The sequence below is a fragment of the Strix aluco genome, chromosome 1, assembly GCF_031877795.1.
Source record: "Strix aluco isolate bStrAlu1 chromosome 1, bStrAlu1.hap1, whole genome shotgun sequence".
NCBI lineage: Eukaryota > Metazoa > Chordata > Aves > Strigiformes > Strigidae > Strix > Strix aluco.
In genome coordinates, this window is record NC_133931.1 from 140,434,912 (window position 1) to 140,446,563 (window position 11,652).

An 11,652-nucleotide genomic window follows, 5' to 3' on the forward strand; every position below is an offset into this window, starting at 1 on the left:
AAGACTAATTGCTTGAGAAAAGGCAGTCTTTGCAGATGAAAAATAACATTATTGGAAAATGATGTGGCATAGTTAAGATGCCTTTTGAAATGATTTTAAACAAATAACAGTTTCTTTGAATTTCATAGGAGCAGAGATTATCAGATGCCAACCCCTCCCGGACCGTTTTAATGATGCATTCATGGATCTCAAGTCCTGTAAAGCTTTGCTTGACATTAAAATACAGACATCTAAGGGCAGTTGGTTGCTGATTACCATTCAGCTAATAATGATACATAGTTTTGTGAAAGATAGAACTGAAAAAGTATAGCGTGAGGTGCATCTGAGTTTGAGGCGGGGAAGTGAGCAAAAATACATGTGTACAATTCAAAATTTGGATAGCAGAACAACTGATCTATAATGCACCCAAAAGGCCTGTTCTTAAATTTACTGAAATGATTCCTGATTGACCCAGATCAAGATATATTAAAAACTTGTATTAACTCCTGGCTTAGAAGTGCAGTGGAGTGCTTCCTTCATATCATATGATATCAAACTAATTAAAAAGATTTCACCAAGGTCAATGTCTGAATTTTCTGTTAGTAATTGATTGCCTGTTTTTCCCTAATTTGAGGAAGAGGAGTTAGTCAGCCTGGGGAGGGGATGCTTCAGGGAAAGGAAAGAATCTGTGAATGCAGTATTTTTAATCTTTTGATGTTGTTGAGAATTTTGCTGCACAGGTCAGGAAAATCAGTTATGGTTCCCATGGGAACCATAACTAATTCTGCTTCATTATCTATTTGCATGCAAAACCCAAATGTATTAAGCGATAGCATAGCTCTGGAACTGTAATTCTGATTTTGTTACCTCTTGTATGTTAAAACCCTTCACCACAGTGTCACATCAGTGTTTTAATCATGCCCCTCAAAGAAAGAGTGATTATCCACAGATCTACATCTGTCATATGTGACTTCTGAATGCAGAAGGGGAAACAAGTCACAGATGAGCATTGAGTGGTCAAATGCCCAAGTTACAGCTTACAATGTGCAACCCTAGAGAAGGGGGAGCTTCAGGGCTCTAGTGTGTTGACATTTAGTACCCTTTAACTTCAGTCAGGTGCCACATTCACTTGTGGGCCAAGATTTTCACTGGTTTGTGTAACCTCAGAATGTACAGGTTTTTAACAAATGTTCAGTATTTCTGCAGGCTCTGCAATCAAGTGTTATTTTAATAGGTTGGAAAGGCTTGAAAAGCAGTGCTGATGCACACGAGACCTAATTAAGTTTCATAATATTTAAAACAAAAAGCAACATACTCTCGATTTTGTTATTTCTTACTGCACTTCAAGAAAAAAGTACAGACTCCCATGACATTCATTTTCTTCTGTGAAAGATTATATAGATACTTAAGTCTTAGAAAGTTAAAAAAGTGTTGCTTTGATACAGAAATCCAAAACATTTATCTTTAAGTGACAAGAATTAGTGAAGCCGAAAAGAGTACCAGGAAGCAATCTTCCATTGAATCAAAGACTTTTAGTCCAACGGAGAGCACAGATGGAGATGTACCCCACTTGTAGCCTGCTTGCCTCATCACCAGTAATTATAATGTTATTACTATGGTATAGTGAGTCTGTGTCTTTTTTTTTTTTCCCCTCTGCTGCTTTTTTTTGCTTGTTTGTTTTCCTCATCTCTACCTGTTTCTCTTTTTCACACTTCTGTTCCTTCAAAGAAGCTGCCTTCATAGAAGTGTTGGACATCTTCATCTTTTTATTTTCCTTCAATTTCAGTCTTACATTATTTTTCCTGTGGAGGCAAAAAAAGCCAGTGTGCTTAAGTTGACACTTTCTCAGACATGAATGCTGTGGTCAAAATACACCTGGGATATGCAGGCAGTTAAAATCTAATTGGAAATACATGCTCTGCTTTAGATAATCTCTCTTCTATGTTTCCAAATCAAAACAAATGTCACATGAGATATAATCATATACAGAAACTTGCTGTTTGAAAGAGAAACTTGAAACTTTTCCTCCTCTTTGTTTTTTGCACCTTCAATTTATGGGTTGCTAACCAGAGTAAAGCTATTTTGGGAAGGGAGGGAACAATTAATTATGAAAAATAAGGGGCACAAAGACAGGGCTTTGGAAAGAATCATCTTCAAATCTTCAATTTAGAAAAAGACAGTTTTTCTTGTGTCTAACATACATTTTTTTACCTTTCACCACATTAAGACAAAATTCTACAAAGTCTAAAAATTTGACAGTTTCAAAATTGCTTTGCTGTGTTCTCAAACTAACCCACATTAATTCTAGAGAGGACTAGAGAAAAGCCATCAAGCAAATAGAGATGCTCTGTGATTTTTGCTTGTCTGTTTTCTGTTCCATAGGAAGTACATTAGTGAGGAATTAGTTCTGTCCACTTCGATTTAGGGTGCTGCATGACTGTACGTTTTAGGAGCTTAATACTGCTCCCATTAGTTTATGGCTGCCACTTTAACAATCTCCTTATAAGGTGCAGTCCAAAATGGCAAGCAAACTGCTTTTGGTCTGCTAGTGCTCCAGAAATGTGATACAACAATATGATAGGCTTGTTCCAACCTTTTTAAGATTACAAACAAGGAAATTCTGAAATGTGTCCTTCTATTACTATTTAATTGTGCCTTATTAAACTGGGAATGCCTTGAGGATGATGTGGATGTAATATTTATTTTGAGAACTTAAAGAATATTATTTCAAGTATCAAATGTAAACTTAAAACACTTATAAAGTTTTTTAAGTTAGCAAAATTTAATTTACGTGTTAAGTGCTGTACTTAAGTGTAGCTGTCTTAAATTTTTTCACCTTTGTGACGTCTGTAAGTTACATTGGTGTGTGGCTAAGAATGAGAGGGACTGCAGTAATGGAATGCTCCTAGCATGCATCCTGTTCAATAGTTATGGGTTATTGTTGAGTATTTTGCTTATTGTAGCAATACATAGTAAACTTTGCTCCCATCAGCGTCTCCTTTTTTTTTTGGAAAAGGTAGTAACCACCTTTTTTTGAGTACCATCCCTTTTCTATTTTATGCACTTTCACAGTTCCCTTATTACTTTTCTTTACTTCTGCCTTATGCTGTTTCTTGCCCTCTGCCTTTTCACAGGCATAGAGTTAACTTTTAGAAGCTTCATAAATTTATGAGCATGTAGCACTAAGAATTAAATTTATAAGGGGAGTAGAGGTACTGAGTATATGGACAGAAATATTTCACCTTTTTAAAAACTGATGTTGGGTGTCTCATTAAGCAACTGAAAAAACCCAAAACATTAACATCTTGCCCAGGTTACCCGACCACATGCCCTAACGTAAAAGGAGTCTAAGCTGGCTTTAGTGTGAATAAGTACATGATTCTTTGCTGTTTACTGAGCAAAGTTGGGTTTGGCCATTGAAGTGACTGTGTAAAGCAAAAGAATGAATAATGTCATTCTGAATTTATTTTGTAGCACAAAATGGGAAAGAAACAGAATGGCAAAGGTAAAAAAGTTGAAGAGGCAGAGCCTGAAGAATTTGTTGTGGAGAAAGTCCTGGACAGACGTGTTGTCAATGGAAAAGTGGAATACTACTTGAAGTGGAAAGGATTTACAGAGTAAGGCATACCTATTATTTTTTTTCTAATAGAATGCTAAATAGTAACCATTTATTTGAAGTAACTATGCAGAGAGGGGATTGGATGATGTGGATACATTTTAAAGAACCTCAACAGAAGGACATCCATAAATGCATATTCAAGTGGGGCAGTCAAGTATGAAAATAAAATAGAAGATATGTAGCTTAGTGTTTGTGCTACATAAAATGTTCCAAGACTTTTACCAAGTCCTTAGCAATTGTTCTTTTACCACTTTGTCTTTGATTTAGCTTGTGTCAGTATCTATCAAGGTAAGCTAGACTGACAGTTGTTCTATTTATGTATGTGAAGGAATGAATGTTACTTCTGCGTAAGAGATTTTGCAGGGATTTAAACTGTAGACAGCTCTGAAGTGATGAATTTGAAGCAGATAGTCTGCTTATTATACACTTTTCTGAACTGCTTTTGAATTAGATGAATTTGCATAAGGAATTCTGTGGCATGGTTGCCTTCATCAGGCATACCCGAAAGGTATCTTTTGAGTCTCTTTCCTGGGATATACGGAAGCACAAGAAAACCTTACAATGGACTTACTTAAAAAGTTGATTGTTAAGGAAGGCTCATAGTTGTGCCTCCTCCCTCCTTCCCATGACACTTTCTGGCAGACTGCTTTGCTAGCTGAAAAAAGGGTCATGCACTTACCATTTGAACATAAGTAGTTACATACGCAGTCATATTATTGCATACCTCTCAAAGTGATTGCATTGCAACATTCTGCTTTCTAGCACCTGAAACTTGCGTAGTTTCAGGTAAGTGCATCTACGCAAAACACAATGTGTTTAGTATTCGAGGGTCTGATTTGAAGTTGTAAAAATATGTTTTAGTAACTGAAAATAATTTGCAGGCATCCTGCTTGTGCAGTAGAACTGTGGCAGTATTTGTGCATGACTGATGAGGTGTTTAGTTGTTGTAGGGAACATTCATGGACATCTTACATTTTAGTTAACAAAATGCACGCTTACTGGAACATTTGTAGTGCCCAGCTCTGGACGTGGAACCTTAGTTCCCTCTTGTAGTCAGCTGAAGGAGGGAGATAGTTCTAGGTATAGTCGATGTCAGTGCTTGGAGGCAACTTTTGAGAGCATTCCTCATGTATAGAAGCTTAGACATACATACCTACACTGTTTGTAGTAAGTGTTGCGTACATTCTGTTCTCAGTAAGTCTTAGTGCTCATATCCTTTGGTTTGTTTGCATGGACAGTCTTTAGAGGAACCAGGGAAGGGGGTCAGTTTAAATGGATCGATAGGTTTTGGTAGGGTGGGGATTGCTTGTTTTAACTCCTATGATCCCACACAGATCATGGGAGTTAATAGAGCTGTTTATTCTGTATCTCCAGTTTAAGAACATTGTTTTTCAACAGTAGCAGAGCATACTTCTTTCAGTCATCAGGTGCAGTACATGAAGGATACTAAAGATGGCAAGATAAGCATCTTTAGGTTTAAGAAACCTGCCTTACATAATGAGAAAAAAATAACTTGCTTAAGGTGAGCCATGTGGCTAGTTTTATGTTTTTCTTCTTTTCCTAGTTTTACATAAATGTGTGTATGTTTCAGTGCTGACAACACATGGGAACCTGAAGAAAACTTAGATTGTCCGGAGCTAATCGAAGCTTTTCTAAACTCTCAGAAAGCTGGTAAAGAAAAAACAGATGGTGCCAAAAGAAAATCTTTGTCAGATAGCGAATCTGATGATAGTAAATCAAAGAAAAAGCGTGATTCTGTAAGTATATGTTCATGTGCTAAGCTTTGTGTTTCCTGTGTCTCTCCCTACCTCTCCATCCCTATCGCCCCAAAAATCCTGTTGTGACTTTGAGAATGAGACCAAACATGGGTTTAAAACTGTAAAAATCACACAGCATCTGGAACTGTGGTTTGAAAAGGGTAATCATTCATGGTGGATAATGAGACTATCCAAATGGTGCGTAAAAGGTGATTGACATGATAACTAAAAGTTCTTGCATTGTCCCATGATGCTTACTGAATAATTGAAAGTAAGACTGCTTAAGAGTTATTTAGAAATTATATTAAATGATCAGTTTGTATTAGAGCAAAAGGTTCATGAGTGGAACAAAGATGAAGTTCTATTTTGGATTTCATGTTTAGTATATGATTTTAAATATGTGAGTGGCAAGATGGCCAAATGTGAGGACCGGGCAGTTACTTAGATTAGAACCAGACATGATGGTGGAGAGGGAGTAAAAAGGGTGACTGAAAAAGCCTACCTTTTCTTAAAGGTCTGGGTTTCTCCTACAATTTAAATGAACGAACAACACGACAAATTTAGTGCTGATAAGTATAAAATAATGCACATATAATGATGTGCAACATAGTTCACGTTTTTCTCTGTGAACGTTCAAATGGCAATTTGAAATGAAACTGGTTGGCAATGTCAGTGATTTACCGAAGACAGCTGTTGGATGTGTGGTTACTGTCAAAAAAGTTGGAAGGCATCAGAAGGAGTAGTTGATGAATAATACAAAGAATAGTTTAGTTTTTCTGTATAAAGTCAATTGTGTGTCTTCATCTGGTACAGTAGTGGTCACTGTCTCCAAAAAGGATATTGTGAGCCTGGAGGAACTAATGCAGGAAATAGTCATGATATTCCTTACCAGCAGTGCGATCTCAGTGAGCCAAGAAGAGTTGGTGCAGTTTCATGTTTGGCTTAAGCCAACAGAAGTCTGTTGTTTTGCTGAAAAAGATGTGTTTTTCCTGCTTCCAGGAGTGCATTTTTGCTTCGCCTCTTTTGTTGCTTTTACTGGCCATGCTCATTTGTTTATCCGCTATAAGGATTTTTAGGTCACTTGTTTCATCTATTGAGTTTTCAGAAATAAATGGTAGAAACATTGATGTAAAATTCCTTCATTGTTACTCTGCATCTAAATGACTCAGCCTGAAGATCAGTCATGAAAAAATAAAATTAATGTAATCTTCAGACAGTTACATGTAATTATAACGTCTATAATTATGTAAGGCTATATATTTTTTGTTCTGATATACGCATATATGTATATAAACACAAGAATGCACATATCTAGCTCTAATGCCAAAACAGAATTTTATCTTAAACTAGATAACAATCTTCTAACTTATTTAATAGGTTGATAAACCAAGAGGGTTTGCAAGGGGTCTTGATCCTGAGCGGATAATTGGGGCTACGGATAGCAGCGGAGAGCTTATGTTCCTCATGAAATGGTAAGTCTGACATCCACAGTTCTTGTCCATATTAAGGGAGGGCAGGCAGTTGCACTTAGGCTAATGAGACAACTTCATTTCAGGGTTAAGACAGAGAAGCTGGTAGTCTGCTTATTAACCTTGTATTCTTACTAAAACAAGGCTTTGATAATCAGTTAGCACTTAATCTCTTTTCCTTCAAAACCCAAAATAACTTTAGATTCTATTGGTTCAGTTTTACAGAAGTAGAAATTTGAAAGGTTAATTCTAATAAAATAAGGAAAAATTGGCATTTGTATGGAAAAACTGGATCTCAGTAGTGTTCTTGCTGAGGGAATGGCAGGCAGAAGTCCAGCTTTACATATTCCAATAAGCAGAAGCCAGCTGCTGGATAGCCAACCATTTAACCAGCCATAGTGCTAGCTGTTCTGCATGCAGGGAGGTGGAATTGGAAGCAACTAGTGGAGGAAGCTGAGGTTGAGAAGAAGAATAAACAATGTGAAGGAGAGGTTTATCGTTATTGGCTAGTAAGAGGGGAGAGTGATGGGGGAGGTTTGTGTTGTTGGGAGGGTAGGTGGAGACCAGTTTCATTAGCTCCAGTGTTGACAGAAGGACTTCTTGCCTTGTGAACAAGTAGCACAAAACTAGTATGTTTTTCCAGTGTTGAGAATACAACAGATTTGAATTAACATTTGCTGGGGTCAGATTTCTTATGGTGGTCAGATGAGATGAATGATAGCCTGGGAGAAGAGCGTAATTTTCTGAATGGAGTCAAACTGAGTGGTCTCCAGACAAATGACTTGTCATGTGATGTGCCTGGACTACTGAAGATCAGTGCTTTGGAAGATTCTGTCTCCCCCTGCCTTTTCAAATTCTCTATAAATTTTATGTGAAACTTAGAAGAGTTGCAAAATCCAGATCGTGACTATTTGAATTTCTGTAGTGATAATTGGCAAAATCAAACACAAAGGAAATGTACAAAAAGAATCTTTTTTTTGTTTAGTTCACATGCAGTTGATTAGTTTTTCATAATTGATGGTAGGCAAGAAACATAGGTATGAGTATGTATGCACAAAACTGACTTGTAAAGGCAGCATACACTTTAAAACAGAATCTGAAGCATGTCAGGCTGGAAAGTTTATTATCCCCAAGACAGCATCAAAATAGCAGTATGAAATACAGCAAGTTACTTGAATAAACAGTAAATTTGGATGTTACTTGCATAAACAGTAAATACAATTTGGATGTAAGTGCCACCTCTTAAGACTGATGCTATTGATTTTTAAAAGTCTCAATTTGAAGTTTTGGTTATGCTTTAAAAGAGAAAATTAGCAGTTTTACTTGTTTCATTACATACTGCAATAGGTAACTGTATAAATGGTTCCCTTGAATAGCATTTTTCTTTTAAACAAAAAAATGTGGGAAGGGAAGGAAAATGCAGCTATGAAGCCTTGCCATTAGCATGGAAATTCTTGGTAGCTGTAGTGGAAGGTTTACTGAAAACTGATTTCTAGCTGACATTCTTTTCAGAACTTACGACCTATCAAGAGCTGCTAAATTTACTGAATTGGTGATTATGCATTTTCTTAAATTCCACTCTCTTCTACATCAGGAAAGACTCTGATGAGGCAGATCTGGTGCTGGCCAAAGAAGCTAACGTGAAGTGTCCTCAGATCGTAATCGCTTTTTATGAAGAGCGACTAACTTGGCATTCATGCCCAGAAGATGAAGCACAATAATTGTTTGCATTGCTTTTTTATATATATGAATATTAAAACCTGAAATTTGTTTTATTAGCAATGTGAGAAGCATACATTCTAACAAGAATCAAATTTGATATTTTTTTGAAGTAGTATGTTTTGCATCAACAGCAAGTAAATAAAAGCTTTCTGCAACTTGTTCCATTTATCACAAGAGAGCATTTGATACTACTACTTCCTCCATATTAGGTAAAAGCTTTTATAAAACATTCATAAACTTCCATAGTTATTACAGAATCATAATGAATGTCTAAACAAACTCACAGATGTTTTGTAGTCTTCTATACTATTGATGTGCATGTATCTTCTTTACCCAGACCTAGCCCTTTAAACCTGTAGAATCATTCTTTTTAGTATTTGGGATCACTTGGTCTCAAGGAGACCAGGTGAAAACTAACTTTGTAGTAATTTGAATGTTATCAGACTGTATATTGTTTACTTTATTGTAAATACTGGTGAACAGTGGTCAATAAAATAGTTTTATATTCTTCCTTTATACTGATAGGCTGTGACTCTTTTGAAGCGGTATATTTCTGAACTTTTGATATGTTAAGCTTTCAATTTAACTGTAAGTTGGTTTTTTGAGCATAGGTTGATTAGTTAATATTACCCCATTGCTACTCTGTAATCACAATACCAGACAAATACTAGGCTTTGATTCTTTGTGTTTTTTTGGTGAACAATGCCTGAAGCATAGTTTTTTTTTCAGTGAGGAAGGGCCTACGTAATGAATGTGCTTTGGGTACTTGTTTAAGTCACAGATAGCAACTGCCTAGGTATTGCTGCTGGTCACAAGACCAAGTGGCCTCTGCAGGACTACTAGGAAATATTTGACATGTGTTGACAGTATCAGTCTTTGCTTTACTTTCAGGTCTTAATACAAGGCTATAGTGTAACTAGCGGTGGTTCGGACGGAATTATTCTTCAGGCCACCGCCTGAAGAATACTTCCATAGCTCTGCCTTTAAAGTGGAATATTTTAATGAAGATAGTTGTCGTATACGACTCATATACATCATCGTATATAAAAGACTTTGCTTCTATTTCAGATTAACTTTTAAAATGAGTCCTATAATGAGCTGCTTGGAGAATGCCTTCAGGAGGGCAGAAGTAAGGGGTGGGGAACTCAGGAGGAGGAAAGTTGCCTTTTTCCATTCTTTCTCCAGTTGCCATTCCTCTTTTCACTTGCTTTAATCTACACACCTTCTTTTATTTGTGTTTTGACTACCATGGTATAGTTTGCCTGCGTTGTGCCTCTCCATATGTCAATGGCCAAGCTTGTTTCAGAATTCCCCTTAATTTAGAGTTTTGACTAAAAAAAAATAAAATAATCCTGTAATATGCTACTGTCGGTGTCCTAGGTCAGACAGTTAAAATTGCCTAGCTATGTTTTCTTAGAAGGTTAAAAAAAGATGGATATTCCTGGAAACCCTCATATGGTGTGCTGAGGAGCAAATGAAGGAATTCAGTCTGGGCTTGATGTTCTTTTGATACTGTTTCATAAATTGTTACTATATTTGTTGTCACATAGTTTCAAAAGCCATTTACATTGTGAATCAACACTTGTCATTGTAAAACATAGCTAGACACCACAGTGGCTAAACTGATGCTAAATTACCTTTTTATGTGTAACTGCTTTGTCTTGTCAAGATTTTTTACTACTGGGTTTGGGCAGAATTCAGTTGCCATCTATTTGTGGCTCTAGGAAAAATCTGATATCCCTGTTAGTGCAGGGGTTCCCTTGCACCAGGTAATGATAATTTCAGAGCTTAGCTAGCTTCTCTTGCCTGTTCATTAGACAAATTACCCCAACTTTGTCATATGTGTAAGTCTTCTACAGAGTTCATGGCTTAATTCTTTGGGGCCTATAAAAGGAGTATTTATACATCTAGTATATAGGATTCTGAAATCCTTGCTTTTTTACTCAGTAGTTTGAGAAAGACATGGACTAAACAAGAATTCCAAAGCAGCTTGCGTTCTGCCTGCTTCTTCAGTATGGAGTGCTTTTTCAAGAGTCTTAAAACTGTTACTCTATAGTTTGTGTTTTATTGTCTGAAATTTAGCAGTTTCTATACTTTGTTTCAAGTGTGGCTATCAAGTTTATATGAAGTTGCTGATTTGAAGCGTTAAAGGTTAAACAGTTGATTTAAATTATTGGTTATTGTAAGTGGTAGACATAGAGATTTTTGTTGAAAGGTTGACTCTCCTCAATTTGTAACTCTTAAAATATAGATTTTCAACTAGATACAGCTTTTACATTATATTTGGTTCTTCCTTCTGACTATCCGTAAAAATGCACTGTATTGAGATTTAAAGAACTTTACAGCTTGTTAGACAATTACTTAGATTTCTAATCTTTTACATTATGATGGTAGAAATGCTGACTGGTGTTTGTTTCCTTTTTTTTCCTCCTCACTTTGTGTCAAACTGCATTTTGATAGTAATGAAATGCAACACTTTTAAAGTTACAAGTTATGTAAAGTTATGCTGAATGTGCTGCATACATATGCAAAAAAGTTAACAAATGTTATTAATTTAAAATTAACTGATTAAATAAATGAGATATCTTCTGTAGTTAGTGAGTTGTGCGGAGGTTTCTGGTCATTGTCCTTTCTTATACCAAAACAAATAGGTTTCAGGATGTCAGTTCATGATCACTCTGTGTTGATGCTGCTGTCCTGAAAAAGGAAAACAAACAAACAAACAAACAAAACCCAAAACCAGTTGTACCTGCTCCAATACCAGTCCTCACCTGGCTGAATAAAACACTCTCTCCAGGTATTATTAGGTTATGCAAAATTCAAATCATGATCAGTTATGGCATCATCCTCTCACAGCCTGGTTGTTCTTTGCCAGGAAAGAATAAAACTCTTAATTTCTTCACTATTATTGAATTAATTGCAAATTAATTAAAGAGCAGTTGCTGTTAAATGGAATAAAACAAATATTCTTAGTACCTGCAAAAAAAGCCATCACCACTGCAAGTGAACTTTATCAGTTCAGCACAAATGGATTCTACCTGCTTTGTGATAATTCTTCTAGACTTACAGTCCAGTTCCCTTTAAAACTGCTTGACAGTTTCTTAAC

General features: G+C 36.2%; 1 protein-coding gene across 7 annotated transcripts in view; it reads left to right on the top strand.

Moving 5' to 3' along the window:
• Window positions 1-11,139, top strand: part of CBX3 (chromobox 3) — a 14,364-nt gene extending 3,225 nt beyond the window's left edge. For 4 of the 7 annotated variants that reach the window (XM_074837771.1, XM_074837753.1, XM_074837743.1 and 1 more), the window contains 4 exons: window positions 3,454-3,596; window positions 5,190-5,355; window positions 6,733-6,827; window positions 8,419-11,139. In XM_074837771.1, coding sequence (XP_074693872.1) covers window positions 3,460-3,596; window positions 5,190-5,355; window positions 6,733-6,827; window positions 8,419-8,545 — 525 coding nt within the window. In that variant the 5' untranslated portion in view covers window positions 3,454-3,459 and the 3' untranslated portion in view covers window positions 8,546-11,139. Of the gene's footprint in view, window positions 1-128; window positions 1,575-3,453; window positions 3,597-5,189; window positions 5,356-6,732; window positions 6,828-8,418 lie in introns of all 7 variants that reach the window. The other 3 variants (XM_074837724.1, XM_074837715.1, XM_074837733.1) reach the window with 3 other exon arrangements.
• Window positions 11,140-11,652: the final 513 nt, after the last annotated feature.